The sequence below is a fragment of the Brachycentrus maculatus genome, unplaced genomic scaffold (genome assembly GCF_059751285.1).
Source record: "Brachycentrus maculatus isolate JH-2025_06_01 unplaced genomic scaffold, ASM5975128v1 h1tg000090l, whole genome shotgun sequence".
NCBI classification, from domain to species: domain Eukaryota; kingdom Metazoa; phylum Arthropoda; class Insecta; order Trichoptera; family Brachycentridae; genus Brachycentrus; species Brachycentrus maculatus.
Genome location: NW_028280844.1, coordinates 707,827 through 727,215, shown reverse-complemented (window position 1 = coordinate 727,215; position 19,389 = coordinate 707,827). Strand labels below are relative to the sequence as shown.

The window sequence follows — 19,389 nt, the reverse complement described above, 5'->3', positions numbered from 1 at the left end:
TATACTTTGCACCATGGGTGATACTTTGCACCACCTTCTGTAAAGATATTGTGGAGCTGGTCATCTCTGATACATGTCATTTTTCATTCTACTTTCTTTTGTTTCTGATAGATGGCACTTCAATCTACTTCTTGGTTTATAGAAGTAACAGTCGGTCGCTATTGCTTCAATGCGTTTTTCCTGTCCGAATGTAAAGAAAGTTTTCTGTCTGAAAATTGTGTCCGAAAAAATCCAGTGTAATCAGTATACTGAAACAAGTTACAATAAGTGAGTGGTCTCTAAATCGTAGGTAGGTAAGCCCTGCTTTTCTCAAATGCTGTATTTTTTAGTTACGTTGTCAAGTTTATGTAAAAATAATATTTTTTTAAGAACTGACTTGTATTGACCACATTTGGGGTAACATTGCACCAGGTGCAAAGTATCCACAAAAGGCCATAGTTAATTAATTTGATGAAAAGTCTTAAAACGGCTAATACAACTTGACATTTTTGCTAAATATCTATAGGTTTTGTGTACTTACTTAATTCCTGATGGTATATTTTTTTCAAAAATCTCAAGAACACACAAACAGCGGCCTTATGCCAGACGATACTGCGATTTTACACCGAAGAGAGTGGAGCAGTGTTTGGAGGCCATTCGAAATGGTACAATCAGTCAAAGAAAGGCTGAAGAAATTTTAAAATCCCCAGAAGGACGATTAACTATAAGCTCAAAGGACCTCCGATATGTGACAAGGGCGAAGAGCAATCCTTCGTAAACTGCATAGTAGACATGAGTGAGTACGGTTTCCCAGTGAGTGTTTTTAACATCCGCTACATTCTTATAGCCTATTTGGATAGATTTGGCAGAAGAATACAAATATTAAAGAACAACGTACCAGGCTCTGAATGGATAAGATCATTTTTGCAAAGACATAAAACCTTGACTGTTGCTAAAACTAGTCAGTTGCTTAATCGGTTGCCATTAAAAGCGTACGACGATGACGTGCGCCAGAGTTTTCAACAGTTTTTGGAAGAAAACAGATTCAACCTAAAGAATTCAGTCTTAAAACGCAGGAAAACGATACCGATAGAACCAGGTAAGAGCATTGCTCACGATCCAAATGTCGAAATGAATGTTGACGAGACACAAATGCTACCTGAACCAACTACATCAATGATCCCATTTTCCGCATCGAAACTTCCAGCATATTTAGCATTAACTGATAACAGTTCACACGGAAGCTTTGAGGAAGAGGGAGAAGAACAAAAACGATGACTGAAACCAGTTATCGTATTTGTTCTTCCGTTTCATTAGGACCAGTAAAAAAGAAGGTGGGAGAATATGTTGTATTTCATTATGAAGGAGAAAAATTTCCGGGACAGATTTTGGAAATAAAGAAAGACAGAGCTGTTAAATCTATGCAGGAGAGTCTCAAATCGTGGAAGTGGCTGATGAAGGATGACTTTCTTCAATATTCTTGGAAGGATGTAGTGGGTTCCATAAAAGAACCGAAAATGCAATCCAAAAGAGGTTTCTTTACCGTCCCGGAACTTGACCATATTTAGACCTAATTTAATTTTAATTCCTATTACCTATGTAGTACGATATGTTTTAATATCCACCTTTTATTTTATATAATTTTGAACCTTCAGTATTGGAAAAAAAGATCATTTTTGTTGGATTTTTCAATATATTTTTTTTTTAAATTTCTATCAAGTGTCTTATTTTTCCATAATTATACAATATTATAATCTGCATTTAGCGAACTGTGAGCCAAAACCCTTCATAAAGTGCAACGAAACTTGTAGGATAGCCTTTACTTTGCATCAATTTGGATTCTAGTACGAAAAGTGTAGAGAAAATATCATGGTGCAAAGTTGTACATTACCCCGGGATACTTTGCACCAAAATATAAATATAAAAAAAAAATACAGGCAAAATAGATAAAAATTTAAAAATGTATCAGACATGTTACAGGTATTTGTGTTATTACATTGCAATAGTTGAAACCTCAGAAAAAGTAAAAAACCTGATCTGAATAGACAATTTTTTGAAAAAATGCAGTATTTTGGTGCAATGTATACCCACTTTACGGTATATATATATATATATATATATATATATATATATATATATATATATATATATATATATATATATATTTATATATATATATATATATATATTTATATATATATATATATATATATATATGTATATATATATATATATATATATATATATATATATATATATATATATATATATATATATATATATATATATATATATATATATCTTCTGCTTCTTCTTTTTTTAGGACTAAGTCCTGTCATTCTCCGGTCCGCTCCTGGGAAATGGAAGACCAGCTATCGTCTAATCGTCAGCTAATTCATCGCGCATGTTGCGTCATTTCAAGTTATTTTTTCTTTTTTTTTGGAATATCGTCACAGATTCTTCGTCTTGGCTTTAGAACTCATGAGACCTGGATTAGATTATTAATTGAAATGTTGTAATGTTGACCGAATGATTTCTGAAACCGTTTTATCCGCATAACGTATGCACATAAAAGTAAAGAAATACTCGTACATTACATATAAAACAAATTATTTAAATCAACAAAAAATCTTAAAGCAATGATGATCACATTACAAGAATATAAAGCGTGAAGTAACATGAACCTTGAGGGTAATTCCAAACCATTAATTTGTAAACAATTTGATCTTTTAAAATTACCCATTATTAACGATGTCTTCGTAGATGTATCTTCAACAGTATTATATTATGATTTTACCTGCAGTTTAGTAATTTACTCTCTCACGTATATTACGTTAATAAAAGATATTTTTGACAGTTAGACAACTTTGATAGTTCAACCTCACACAGATGTATTTTCCATTTGTCTTAAAAGATTATTAAATTGAGTTTTATTTAGAAGGGTATTGGATTTAATTCAGTGTTCCGCAAACTTTTTCTGTTCAAGGTACACCTGCCAAATCAAGAAATTTTAGAGGTACAGCAAAGATAAAAACAAAGTTTATTTAATATGAATTAATTATTAAAATTAATATGATGCGAAAATATGTATTACATATTATGTTTAATGCAAAATCTAAGCTTGTCTAACTGAGCACAGGCAATAAAAATTTTGAGCAATTGTTGCTAAGGCTGCTTTCATCTCTTCGTTGATCTTCCACAGGCGTTCTCTCTTTTTTTAAGCAGTTAGAGTCGAATATCCCATTTTGCACAAGTGACTCGTGGGAATTGGTAAAAGAATTGCAATAACACGCTTTGAAAGCAGTGGGTATTCATTTTTTCTTCTTCTCCGTCTTATTCCTCATTGCTGAGGGTTGTGACCCTTGCAGAAGCAATGACTCTTCTCCAGTTATCCCTTGACTGCGCTGCACGTAGCGCTCCAACCACTGAGGTGCCTGCTGCTGCCTTAATTTGATCGGTCCATCGTGTGGGGATCTTCCTCTCCCTCTCTTTCCCTCCAGGCTATTGATCACAACTAGTCATTCCAGGCTATCCTCGTTGCCACGCGCAACGTGTCCAAAGAACTGGAGAATCCGTCGGGTACAGATATTGGCCAGAGTCAAGCCATCCAAGCGTAGTTTCTGGCGAATGGACTCATTGGTGCGTCTAGCTGTCCATGGAATTCGGAGCATGCGCCTCCAACACCACATTTCGAAGGCATCAATTTAATTTTTTATATGCAGTCAAAAATGTGCTAGATCTCTTGCGGAAAATTTCAGTTTTGATGTCCGATCAGTTTTTAGCTGCATGAATTATTCGTGCTCGTTTGTCGGTATGTGACATTTTTCCGCGGCACACCAACTAATCACCACGGTACACCAGTGTGCCGCGACACACACTTTGCGGAGCACTGATTTAATTAATTAGAGATTATCATTCCAGATGACGCGAGTGGCGACAGTTTCACACACTTTTCGACCTTAAAGCTGCATCATATTAATATTACAAATTATTATTTACCTTCAGAACTTAATGTCATATATTCATTACTGAATGACATTCAGGGGTCAGAAATGAGAATATCTGCTGTGTAAGATAACCTTTTTGAACCGAAATACATAGTACATATTTTCGATTTCATAATATCAAGAGTTTATATTAAAAAATAACCTTAGATTGTCGTAGTATACCTACTTTGAACGATGTTACAGTTATGATGTCATTTACAAAATTATACGCGCTACAGCACATATTATTAAAGCATTACAAAAATATGTAATTAACTTAAAAATTGCTAAGAATTGACGTTTAACTATTGCTTTAAAAAAAAAACAAAAAAATATATTATGTGCAGTGCTTTTTTTCACGTAATGCAGTGAAACGGCGTTCCGGCACATTTTTTCCGAATATATATTTTTTAATATTCAAAATTAAAAAATATATATTTGGAACAAACAATGTTTAAGCTTACGTAATAACAATCTATATTCATTTAATTCGTCAAAATAATAGAAAAAAATCTTAAATTTTATTAAAATGTTATTTGAATATAATTTCTATTAGTAAAAAATTGACATGAAACTAGTACCATGACATTTTTTGTTAAAAAAAAAAACAAATTATAATATTTATGTAAAGGTTTGAAACTTTTATTTTAATATTAAAGACAATAACAGGAAACAACCTTTGATTTACAATTATTATTACTAAGGTGCTCAGTCGAAAAATCTCATCACAAAAACAAATCTATATAAATTCATTTAATGTAAACATCATTTAATATATTATTTATTTCAAACAACAAATAGTCAAAACTAAAATAGACAAGCGTTGCCAGGAGGTTTTTTTTTCGTTTATTTACAAGGTCGATTCACACAAAAAATAACAAATATTATATCTTTCTAAATAAATATTTTGATCACTGTATAAAGAATTTGTATGGCTTTTATTAACCGTTAAAATGTGTAATATTCAAAATATCATCGTATTATTCTACCTTACTATATACCCTTGTAAATTATGTTATATATTTAAACACTAAACACTTACACGACGTGTCGACGAAATAAACTAATTACCTAACTATCACGCTGAATCCTCGCAGGGTAGGCAGAGAGAATAGAACGCCACAAGACTGTCTTTGCATCATTCTTCTTCTCTTCTACGTTCATGCATCTCCTCATTCATACCCGCCGATTATTTCGACTCCTAACCTGCTTTCAAGTTTTTCCCATTGAGTTTTTCTCGGTCTTCGTCTGCTCATTTTTCCAACTATTCAAATAAAATTATGTTAAGGTTATTTTCGATTAAGTCGACTGTATAAATATTTAAAAGTATACATATTTATAGTAACAACATTTAAAGAAATTTTTCTAATAATTTAAGATCATTTTGAAGAATTTCCTTCATCCAAACTATTGTGTATATGGATAGTATTTTCCAGATGACGAAATTTAAATATAATTGTAGTAGTTATTTTAAATAAAATTTGCTGATTACAACTCTGGTAATATTAATAACTAATTATTTAATATTTTTTTTACACAATTATATGTACTATTTTTTTTTAATTCACTAGATAAATTATATATACCTTTTGAAAATATAGCAATGTCCTACAACCAGTGGCGTGCATTTCATTTCGACACATAAGCAGTGCCTACCCAAATGGAATGGAAAAAAATATGGAAAACTGTACTATTAATACGTATCCTCATTTATTTGTTTGCGTCAAAATACGCATTATTGGAGTGTAGAAATGTTTGAAAAAATCTTGTTTTTCTTACTGCCTATCGTGATTAAAAACTATGTGCACGCCACTGCCTACAACTAAGTTCTATATTGCATAACCCTAATTAATCAATAAAAGTGACGTAATAAAAATATATTGATAAGGGAGTTATCAACATTTGATGTGCATTACTGGTGTAGTCAATTATGTTATCTGAATTATTAAGATTAAAAATATACTACTACAAGCATTGTCATAAAAAAAAACTTTATCAATGTATTTCATGGCTATAAAAATATGCCTTTCACGTCGCTGAATTCAGAGTTTTTGAGGATGAACCAATAACAAATAATTATACCGTCATATCTCAATCATTCATTTGTAGAAATATAATTTTGCACAAATAGTATCACGGGTGTTTTATTGTATTAAGGTCCAACTGAATTTACTCTAAGTCCAGGCAACATTTGACGAAATCGATTTTTGTTCTTAAAACCCCATTTTTGTTTTGAAAAATAAGTTTTTTTTTTATAAATAAGTATGAAAATATTGAAAAGAAAAGAGTTAATGAGAGGTAGAGTTTAAAAAAAAAAATTTTTCAACATACGAGTATATATCGTAGTCATACAGGAGAAAGTGACCAAGTGCATTTTTTACAAAAACTCGATCATTGACTATTTGATCTATCTTACTAGCTTAATATTGCCCTGAAAAAAAACCCAAAGGATATTAAACTTGAAAGTATGATATATTGACTTGTTAAAAATTACTAACTGCATTGATGTTTATTTTCTTGCCAGGCAAAAGTGACTTAAATGGCCCTCCTGAACATTTTACGTTTCGTTAGTTGGTCTCCTGTATGACTACGATATTCTAAAAAAAAACAATAAAACTTATCAGTTTATATTAAGACTTGAAGTTGGAAGCATAGGTTCCGAAACTAGTCGTTAAAATAAAATAAATATAACTCAAGTGGTAAAAAAAGTGCTTTCTTTTAAATTTCATGATGTCTTACCAGTAAGTGAAAGCCGAAACAATAAAAAAATCGTAGTAACAACAAATCCAGCTAACAATTAAGTTTTTTTTTTTTAATTATTGTAATATTTCTTAAAAAAGGCTTAGTATTTTTTGCGCATTTAAAAAACAGCGTATCAGATGCTTCTATTTTGAATAATCTATTAAATTGATACACGAATAATTCTGCTGTCAAGGTTAACTAATTATCATTATCATTATCGTTAACACGTGTTCCCAAAATGATTAATAAATACTACACACAACATTTTGATTGTGTTCAAATACTTTTTCTCAAATCTTGTTTTCCTTTACTCGGAGTTATTTTCACTTTTTTTTACATCTCAACATAGATGAAGAAGAATACGAAATTCTGGGTTTTACGGGGCTTATGACCTAAGAGGTCACTTTCCCTATAAGCCCTTTATACCCGGAGTTCCATATTCTTCTTCAACTTTGTTAAGATGTCAACAAATATAATACTTAACATTCAATTTGTTGTGCTATCCATCTCAAGGCATAGGTTTAAAATGAATATTATTAAATTTCCCGGGTTTACAGAACCAGTTTGATGATGTCCGTAACTACGAAACCCGGTTACTGTTCAAATAAAATATGTTTAGAAAAAAAACTACATGGTTGTTATTTTATTTTGTGTATAAAATGCAGTTCCGCCAAGAAATTTCCCTTAAAACTTAAAATCGATTTTAATAATTACTTACCAAATGACTGATATGATGACGTCGGCAAATACGAAACCCGGTCACTAGTCAAGTAAAATGGAGAAAAAAAACTATATAAGTATGTAGATGTTATTTTATCAATTTTAGTAATTGATTCGGCAGTCACTTTGTTGTAAAATCTATCCATTTTTAATTTAAGCTTTAATTGGTAAATATTACATAAAATGCAGTTGCACCAAGAAATATCAGAAATTAAGAAAACTAAATTTAATTTGAATAATTTGTTGGCTTAGCTACACAACATTTAACTAATATTCTAGTTAAGATACTAGGAAAAAATTACACAATTTTCTGCTTTAGTGCATCGCCCATTGAATTCGTCGCACTGAAAAAGTTCAAATTGCGAAATTCAAATGGACCAAAATGTTGTTCAGTCATCTTTAGTTAGAAATGCCAGTGAACCCGTGACGATAGCGTCATGAATCGAAATTGTGGTAATCGATAAAAAAAAATGTAAATAGTCATACTGTTCGGATAAGGGAAATACTGCTTTAAAATTAAGGGGGTATTCGCTAACACAGAATTTATTCCACCGGAGACCACCGGTGAGGTCACATGTCTGTTCAAGCCCATAGAATGTTAATATATTGGATTTTTGTTTTTGTTTTTTAGAATATATACAGAAAAAGTATTTTTTAACTTCTTACCTTTCAATAACTCTTTTTTAACACCATATAATTATTTCAAAGAAAAACGGTGTTTTTCTTTGAATTGTTGGGTTTTATTTTGGATATATTACTTAACAATTCATTTGTATATATCTAGTGAGATAGAAATGGATTTAATGGCACACAAATCCCTAGATGTTTTCGAGAAACTATGTTTTATCCATTGCTATATCCGGGGTTATCAATACAATAAAGTAGATTGCTGATTTATTTGAAAGAAATATCGAATACAACATATTGAGTGTGTCCAAATACTTGCTCACAAATCTCATTAATTTTCATCTCACCAATCGATGTACCTAATGAAGTTTTAGTGATTCAAGAACAAGGTTTCTAAATTGGTTCATATGTATTATATATAGAACTTCCAAGAATTTGAGTAGTGTGGTTGTCAATAACGGGTAGAATTGGTGAATGTTACACGTGTGTAAATAGATTACTTAAACCAGCATTTGACGGTCGTCAGCCCTGTAAATGCCCAGACTTCCATACTTCTTCTTCATCTTTGATGAGATGTCAAAAAATAATATGAAATATCGAATACACTAAGGAAATAACAAGGAAATTCCTTTGAAGAAATTATTACCAATGAAATGTAAAATCAGATACTCTCTTTAAGAAATACGAGACCAAGAAAACATGGAAAACCCATCAGTTTAATCCAATTTGGGGAAAACACCGTCGTAGATCGAATAAGACTCACTCGAACTAAATATTAACATAAAATTTATAAGTGGCTTTGTTTTGAGTAATATACTTACGTTGGAGACAAGAAAACCTTGACAAAGAATTAGTTCAAACAACTGTCGCCCTAAATCCGATCAAATCGTTGAGTGTAATCGATACCTACTTAGACTTACATAGGCACATAATGCTCGATGCAAGGATTGCTTGTCAAAATTACGAATGAAAATAATTTTGTACAAATTAAAAAAAAATAATCAAAGATATATTTACAACAAAAACAAAACAGTTGTACTTAGTTCTGAGCATAGTGCAAGAAAACATCTATATTATTACAGTAAAATAAACAGAGATGACATTTTTAAACATATATTTCTGATTTAAAATGAGGATGAAGAATAAAAAAAAGCAAAATAAGAGAAAAAATATATACATTTTATACTTATGAAATAATAAAATAATATTTTTTTTTAAACTATCAAACATTAACTGCAATTATTTCTGTCAGAAAAATAAATCATGGCAAAAAACACTCTCCTTATCATTCATCGTTTACATTGTGTAATACCATTTTTATTTATAAAAGTGGTATTACACAAAGTGAACGATAAATGATAAGGAGAGTGTTATATTACCATACCACAATGTTAACAATGCTTTTAATACACAAAAAAATATCTTCTAACATGCCAAATAAATAAATTATTTCGAATGTCGATATCCAGCATATGTTAGCGGTATTTTTTTGTGCCGAGACGCAAGTTTATAATCACTTAGGCACTAGGGAATAGCAAAAAACCCAAATACAATTATAACAAAACTAATAAATACAAAAACCTCGCAATTATGAGTAATAAATACGGTATTTCAGACCAACCTTCCACGTGGTTCGTTGACTAATGTTTAACTGTATCCGACTAAAAAGCCGACCAAAACCAGTAGAATGTATCCACAGAAAAAAAACTTGTTTGCGAATCGTGTTGACGAAGTTTCGGACACATAACAAAAATTTACGTTCATAGTAGATAAGTACCTAGTAGAACGTACCTACTCGTATGAGAAAAAAGTAACATATGCAAATAATTATATATATTGTACACGAATAACAGCATTTTGTAGGCGCTGATTAGTGCTGCCCTAACCTGACGATCGTATATCCCATGTCCCATAATGAGAAATAGAAATTACTCATCGGGAATATTATATGTATATATGATTTATGTATGTAATATGTTTTGAAATAAATAAATATTTTTACCCGCTGGCAAAAAGAAACGCTGACCCAATATACGATAAATCGCAACTTTATTTTCTTTAAGGCCAATATTCGTCGCAAATTAACTTCTTCAAAATCCAGATGACATTTTACGTAATTGATTTTTTAAACACCGCTTTTTGCTTTGAAAAAATAAGTTTTTCTTCGAAATAATAATATGGTTTTGAAAAGAAAAGAGTTATTGATAGGTAAGGAGTTAAAAAAAGTTGTATAAATATTTTTTCTATATTTATATTCTTAAAGACAAACAAAAATCCAATATACGTTCTTTTAAAAACGTCTTCGGCGGTTGGACGGCGAATTGTTTTTGCAAATATCCCCTTAACGAAAATAGCGCCTTATAAATTATCTAAAATTATAATTTTAATTTTGTCCGCCTCCGTGGTGTAATGGTCAGCGTGTTTAGCTACCGTGCTGGAGGTCCCGGGTTCGATTCCCAGGGGGGGTGAAAATAAATATTGGTGATTTTGCACTGTAATATTTATTTAATATTACCCTGGACTGGTTCCTGAAGCGCAAGACTGATCACCTTGACTTCATGTAAGTAATGATCAAGAAAACACTGCGTCAATTCGATGCAGTGCCCTATGCACCATTGGGTGCGGATAAGGGTTATGAGTAAATAATAATTTTAATTGAAACTTTCAATTATTTATAAGTAACATAAGAACAAAAGTACGTATACAGAATCTAATAAATTATTTTTTTGTTTATGCGTACTCTTTTTTCAGTTAATTAGTCATTAGACATTTCTGACGTTAGACCAAGGACTAACGTAGATGCAGGTAAGTGCATCCAACCTCAACAAACTATGTTGATTTTATTGTATTATTAACAATAAAAAACGAACAACATCCAACGATTGGATTCGGGTATAATTTGGTTTTCAACTTGTTCTATTTTTCCACTTAGCAATATATTCAACTAGAACTGTAATTCGTTATGATTCGTAGGAGGCAAATAAATTAATAGGTATGTTATCATTATCATTTATTTCTTGTTGACATGACTCACAAAACGATAAAGAATTTATATTATTATTATCATTATTATTCATCGAATATTTTATATATATATATATATATATATATATATATATATATATATATATATATATATATATATATATATATATATATATATATATATATATATTTATATAAATATGTATATATATATATTTATATATATATATATATATATATATATATATATATATATATATATATATATATATATATATATATATATATATATATATATATATATATATATAAATTAAGAATGAATAAGGATGTCTTGATATTTATTGGGCTTACAGTATGTCATTGGTTGGTGTAAGCGAACGTTTTATACTGTGCGTAATATTAACCAATCTACCTGTGATTAAATACCACATTACTTTGATTTTAAGATCTTCTATATATTACATGCTACAAGAAACAAACCACGTGCCAGTTCAAAGTGCCATCTGTTGAAATTGTTATGTTATATTACCGAAACCTTTATTTATACATATAGGACTAAAGCTATTTATATTATAATATTTTGGACCACTGACGCGCTGTATGAATTAAGGGGCAGACGAATAGCGGGATTTCACAGTAATTAGCATAAAGATGAATATTCCATTTGACATACTTCTGATTAAAGCGAATTTTCACTCCAAAACAACAGATTCACACATTTATGGGATTAATCTTTTAAAAGATCCCAGAAGTACGCAAAATTATTTCTGCAATTAAATAAAAAACCCCACCGTCTAATCAAGAAACATTTTTTAATACCAATATGCACATTATTCAAAGGGCGATCACGGAGTTTGCGGCAGAGTTGGGTTGTGTGATTACAGAATCGTGTGAACTTTTCACTATCCCACGCTGTAAATTCAGGTTCTCAGATCTTAACCAAATATAACAAAAATAATTATGTGTAATTTTGGGGTGGATCCACGGAGATTTCTAGCATTTCATGGAAAATCTACTTTCTTTTGGTGGGAAGGTACCGAGGATTTCTGCATGACACAAGAAATAATACATGACCTCCCATGATTTTCGGCCCGTCAGGGTGTGCTGCAATGAACAATGCCTGCGGTCAGTAATTAGCGAATTGGCGGATAGATGTCAGACAAAATCATATCCTTTCCTGGGAACTTTTGCGACTTCTTACCCGATCTTACTGCCCATCTTCCATTATTTATTTTTGCTGTGGTGTAGTTGTGTAGGCGCTCGACTGCGAAACAAACGTCGTGGGTTCGATTCTCCGCAAATTGCAAAATAAACTCAAAGCCTTTTAAAGTAGAGGCTTTGCAGGTTATTTCTTTAAGATTATACAAACATATTAAATATACAAACATAAATAACAAAGAATTACCTGATAAGTAATTAGTAATTTTAATTTTGAATAATTTAAATAGCTCCGTTTTCGTTAAATATTACTCCAAGGGTGCTTTGCTGTGATATTATACATGATACACGTACATTGTTTATTCTTGGACAAAACCGGAGCTTTTTTTTTTAACAAAAAAGGTCCCGGGATTCACTTCCTGTCAAGCTTTTAAATAAAATAAAATATATTAAAATATCATTAAAATATTACAATACCATATTACCACAGTACATATTTTATCATTTCGACGAATAATATAAATTTGGATTGCAATTACGTTAGTGCAAACGCTGGTTCATCTAATTTCTAATTGATTGTAAAAAAATTCAAAAATATATCCGTGAAAAAAGGTGCCGTAACGCCGTAACGCCGTTCCGCAGCGTTACATGAAAAAAAGCCCTGGACAAAACAATAATAAAAGTTACGTCGAAAGTTTAGGTTTCTTTTGATACAGTGTCACATAGAACTTTCACATTATTTTGGGTTATAAGAAGGTATCAGTGCAAGCAGAATAAGTAGATACCAGCATAATTAAATCCACTTAACCAAATGTTGTATGTATGAGATATAAATATGTGGCTAAGCAAATATCTAAAATAGAAGTCCAATCTCCGTGTTTTTAAAATGTCTAATACATTAGGCTGAAAAAGAAAAAAGGGCAAGTGATCCACTAATGTTTTTTTGTCTATATATTTTTAGTAGATATATACTTACATGATCTTGGGGCGAATGTCTTTCATTGCCTCTTGACTGAAAAAAATATCAGCAATGAAAAACATGTTCGATTCCGTTATTTTCGAAGAAAAACTTTAAAAAGCTCCCCTTTCACTTGTATAAGTTAAAATTCCCGATTCTTGTCAAAATATCCTTAGTATGTCAACTCGAACGGGTAGGGAATGAACGGTAAAACAAATTTATAAAGCGAATGTCGCTTAAAAAAAAAGCAGAGAAAGACCGAGGAAAACTTGACACGATCAAGTATATCAAACACTTGAATGCGGCCGGGTCAGGAGTTGAAATAATCAGAGGGTAAATATGAGAGGATGCATGAATGTTTAAGAGGCGAAGAATGTTTGCAAAAACAGAGTGATATGGCGTTTTATTCTCTCCGCATACCCCGGCGGAGACGTATCGTGGTGATTAGTTAGTTTGTAAATAATTAACGTTTCTTGTAGGTACATTGAAAAATATTTCAAATGAATTATAACACTCTGGCAATCGACATCAAACAACAGCATACGTTGATGTGATACGACGGAATGCTTTATTGAAATGCGATCATTTAGGATGAAGTTGCAGCGAATGCATTTGTGTACTTGATTTTTATAGATAAAATAATGTGTTAACGTTTGGTAATAGTAGATATTAAAGTGAGACCAGATTTAAAAAAAATGTGGTATGGGAAATCGCAGTGAAAATGCCCAACAACGAAATTAATGGAAAATCTTAAAAAATTCAAAATAAACCTGGATTTAGACAAGCGATCGCCCATGGTAGCTCGTGAGCTACCGGTAGCTCGCCGTGGGTTTTTCGGTGGCTCGCATAGAATATAAATTTTTCCCAGTAAATTTTATTATTAAATATAGAAACAGACTCACAGATTTACATCTTGATAACTGCATTCGGATGGCAGTGACAAGGTACTCGCCGTGAATTGAAAACATTATGGAGGAAAGTGAATGCCAATCTTTTCACTAATTATTTTGACTCGTTATTTTTGATACTAATTTTTAATCAAACCTATTTTCAATTATTATATTGTTTTTAAAAAAATGCTTCAAGTACGTATTTCATATTTGACTGTTAACCTGATGTTCTTATTTATTTAAACTTATATAAAAATATTATGTATTGTACGATAAGGGCCGATAACAAACTATAAAGAGTGAATTTGTATAGGTAGCTCACCAAACAAGTTCAATTTCTGAAAGTATCTCACATCCTTACTGAGTTTGGAGACCACTGCTTTAGACTGTTTCCTTGAATTTGTTTCCTTGAACTGTTTCCCAATTTAGCACTCGAAATCTCTGGTATAGTCGGGTGAAAGCACTGGTAATTTATTTTAATATATATATATATATATATATATATATATATATATATATATATATATATATATATATATATATATATATATATATATATATATATATATATATATATATATATATATATATATATATATATATATATATATATATATATATATATATATATATATATATATATATATATATATATATATATATATATATATATATATATATATATATATATATATATATATATATATATATATATATAAATATATAAATATATATATATATATATATATATATATATATATATATATATATATATATATATATATATATATATATATATATATATATATATATATATATATATATATATATATATATATATATATATATATGCAAATCTATAAATAAAAATTCTTAAGTTTTGTATGTAATTAGAAAGGAACCGAGCTCTTGGCGACCAAAGCCTTGACATTAGCGAAGAAAGATTTAAAAATATCTTTAAGTGAAATTTATTACTTCTATGTAGCGTTACGCCGACCACCATGCTAATTTGCATACCTACTTGACCGACCTAGAGTTTTTTTTTAATACATCCATATTTTATGAGATATTTCAATACAGGTGGCACTGATTTTAAAGATAAAATTACTGATCTTAATATTTTTTAAGGTATTCTTTGACTTTTATATTTTTTATTGATTTGGCATTATTTTTATGGAATTACATGATTATTTAAATAGAAAAATTTAACACTTGCATAAGACCACATTTGAGTTAATAAATGTAAACACGAGGCTGTAAATAAAAAAAAAAACATGAATACTTCTCTTTTAAATAAATAAAAATAAATTTATTTGTGTAAAAATAAGTAATAAATAATAATAAAAAAAACAAACGAGGAATACAATATGCATACTCTTACTATTTACATCAAAAATATTACACGAGATGTATTGAATAAAAATATGCAAGTACATAAGTATGGTCGAACATTCCGTTCCATGTGAGAGTACTTACATTGTAAATAATATGGAGAAATATTTACGGAATTATGACCCGTATTTTTATCGTTAGAGAGTTTAAAATCGTTTTAACCGCGTGATTAGAGATTATTTTAATACGTACCGTAATTCGGTTCGACGTTCGACCGTTTAGCGGTGAAGGAGACTGTAAGGTAAATTTCCCTTTCCCATACGATTCAAGTATCGTTAAAAACGTGATTACGAGCGTGACTGATCAGTACAGACAACCAAAGTGAGACAAGTAATGATTGAAAATGAACAGAAACACAAGTTTTTCTCATATTTTCGAATATTGATCATATCCAACATCAAGCCGATTCCCAATTATTATTTATGTATTATTAGTTCTATTTACAATTTTTTTCTACTATTTTCTTCTACTATTTATGAACGTCTCGCTAGAGAGAACCCGTGACGAGAGACGTTCATTTACATAATAAAGAAAATATTATTTCAATTTTATAAATACTACAACAAAAAATAAAAATGAAGTTATATTATCAAAATAAGTATAGTTAGTACAGTGGGAAATTTTTAAATATGCAACAATAATAAATATTTTAATTGGCTATCATTTACAGCATCGATTGAGGTTTACAAGAAAGAATGCCTAATTAAGTGTTAATAATAAATAACAGTAAAAAAACCGATTTCACATCAATAGACCTAGTTTTCTTAGTTCTAATTTTATTATATCAATGCCCTATTGAATAGGGCCTATTCGATAGATTTATACGCAAAACCTTATCAAACCTGACAAATGAAACGTAGAATATACCCGATATTAAAGTTTCCCACTGAAACAATGATGACACCGAAAAAAAATTATCAGTTACAATAAAAATACTTTATTTTAAATTTTGAGGCCCGAGCAAGTCATCAAAATGAAAATAAATCACACAATTATATATACATCTCACCTCTCAGCAAAGCACACAAATCACAATTGACACACGTTATGGTAACGTATAAAGATCCAAAACACATAAATAATAAAAAATAACACGTACCTCTTTATCATTCATCGTTCACTTTGTGTAATATCGTAAGTGGTATTACACAAAGTGAACGATGAATCATAAGGAGTGTTATATTACCATACCACAAAGTTCACTATGCTTTTAATCTACAATGATCTGAAGTAAATCGTTCTATTATATTTATTATTATTATCTGTTTTTTCCCGATTTTAACGGTCTAAAGCAAAATGAAAGAAACATTACGTCCAGCTATCAAAGATTCTCAGACAGTATGGGGAAAGGAAAAACACAGTCGACGCATCTTATTTCAATGGCGGCTGTAACTGGATAATTATTAACAACAAATGACTGTAATTAACATAATAAGTAATAACCATTAAACATCAAATTGAATTTGAGAAGCGAAAACTTAAACAGGTAATTTAAGAAACGATGAAAAGTTCGTTAATACGAATTTAATGAAATGACCAAGGTTTTAATACTATAATTTTGTTAGATAAGGCAGCTAATGGGTGCTTTGATGGTATATAATTCTGCATCAGACATACTTAAATGCGGCTATTGTTGTGAAGTTTTAAGAGTTAGGTGAAACTGTTTATAAAAATCAAAATAAACTTACCGATAGGGCTGATAACCATTCTTGGACAAATATAAATATAATATGTTTGTAATATAAATATATTTCTGAAATCGAAATGAAATCTTGAATTTTCCATCTCAATCTTATTTTCATTCAAACCCTTACTATCCGCACCCCAATGGTGCATAGGGCACTGCATCATACAATGGCAGTGTTATCTTGATCGTTAACACACGAAGGAAAGGTGATCAGCCCTCCGCTTCAGGTACCAGTCCAGGGAAATATGGAATAAATATTAGAGTAAAAAAATCACTTATATTTATTTGACCCCCCTGGGGATCGAACCCGGGACCTCCAAAACGGTAGCCGGGCGTGCTGACCATTATACTACGGAGGCGGACAATCTTATATCTTCTAGCTTCAATCTTATAGCTTAGTTTAATTTCGTTATTAATTTTTATTTCTTATTTTTATTTCATTACTTTTTATTGTATTATAACTACCCTTTTTTACGACCAAATTTCTATTCTTTCTTTATATGTGTATTTAAACTGCGCCTTGACTTGTATTTTTTTGTTTTTTTTTCTCAATGTTAAAGGTTTCATCTAAATGATGAAAAACATTTAAACGATTTGTATTGCACTGTATTTCATTTAATGTTATGTGTTTTTCATCGTTTGTGAACCATACATAAATAAATAAATAAATATAGTGTGTCGCTTAGGGTTTTAAGGTAGTATTCGAGTGCAATAAATAAAATATTTTAAATTTAATTTTAACAATAATAGTGGTATTAACTAAGTAAAATTCAAATTTAAAATGGATAGATTTTAACCATAAATTGAGTGTTATATTACCATACCACAAAGTCAACAATGCTTTTAATATTTAAAATATGTTATGGTTATGCTCATGACCAGTCAACATAACTTTTTTATTAAAATTGTTTTTTTACATCTCGAGATGAAGACGAATATAAAAATGTCTGGGCATTTACGGGGCTGACGACCGTCATAGGCTGGTTTAAGTGGTTACTTTACACACGTGTAACATTCAGCAATTCTACCCATTATTGACAACCACACTACTCAAATTCTTGGAAGTTCTATATATATGAACCAACTTTGAAACATTATTCTTGAATCACTAGAACTTCACTAGAGACATCTATTGGTGAGATGAAAATAAGCTTTTTATTAAGCAGAAACTATTTTATTAGTATGTGAGGTCACGTGTGTAAAGCGATCACTTAAACCAGCCTATGAAGGTTGTCAGCCCCGTAAATGCCCAGACTTCCATATTCTTCTTCGATAAATGTCAAAAAACAATATGAAAATAACTCCTGTAATTGGAGATAATCCAGATTTTGTGAACAAGTATTTGGACACACTCAAAATGTTGTAAACTTTTATTAGTTAAGTAGTCATGTACATTAGCGTATTGTCAATACTTCATTTCATGAATACTAAAAACATGTTTTTAAATACATGGGATCATATCTACTTAACGAAGTTATAGTGCTTCAGATGTCACTGTTTGTCACTAAGCCCTCCAGCTGGGAACAATCGATATAAACAAAATACCAAATAGGGGTTATTATCCCTGAGCAAACCCCAATTCGTTCATTCATAGAGTACCCCTCGACTTCATTCACTAATTAGAACGACCTACAGCAGGGATGGCGAACATTTTAGAGCCTGAGTGCCAAAATTTTTATTTCAATGTAATAGTAAGTCGCGTGCCATTTGCCATGGGAATTAAATTTCATCAAAGGTGTGCGTTACTTCTTATTTTTTAAATAAACGAACCATTAATAAATCAGAAAAATAATAAAGTTTACAACATTTTGAGTGTGTCCAAACACTTGTTCACAAAATCTGGATTATTTCCAATTACAGGAGTTATTTTCATATTATTTTTTGACATCTCATCAAAGATGTAGAAGATTATTAAGAAGTTATTTTTCTTCATCTTTGATGAGATGTAAAAAATAATGAAATGAAAATAATTAAGTACTCATTAATGGGAAAATAAAATAAAAAAATAAAAATCGACCTAATTAAAAAATACTGTTTTTTACAACAACATAAAAACACCGCACGGGAATTTAACAATGCGATCTATTTATGCACGAATGTCGTTTCCGTTTCCGTCGTTTGCGAAACCATTTATAAACGAAGAAAATACGCATGGTTATTTTAATATGTTTTGAATTTAGGCTTTGTACTGACATTTCTTGGTGGAACTGCATTTTATAGAAAAAAATAACAACTATGTAATTTTTCCACATGAATTTTATT

The 19,389-nt window shown here is 30.2% G+C and overlaps 1 protein-coding gene across 2 annotated transcripts in view; it reads right to left on the bottom strand.

Annotated features, from left to right (window-relative positions):
• Positions 1 to 19,389, bottom strand: part of CrebA (Cyclic-AMP response element binding protein A) — a 198,885-nt gene that overhangs the window by 158,457 nt on the left and 21,039 nt on the right. The window contains exon 2 of one of the 2 annotated variants that reach the window (XM_088258049.1): positions 13,177 to 13,212. The exons of the other annotated variant lie outside the window; for it this stretch is intronic. Coding sequence (XP_088114175.1) covers positions 13,177 to 13,212 — 36 coding nt within the window. The remainder of the gene's footprint in view (positions 1 to 13,176; positions 13,213 to 19,389) is intronic. 2 annotated transcript variants of the gene reach the window in all.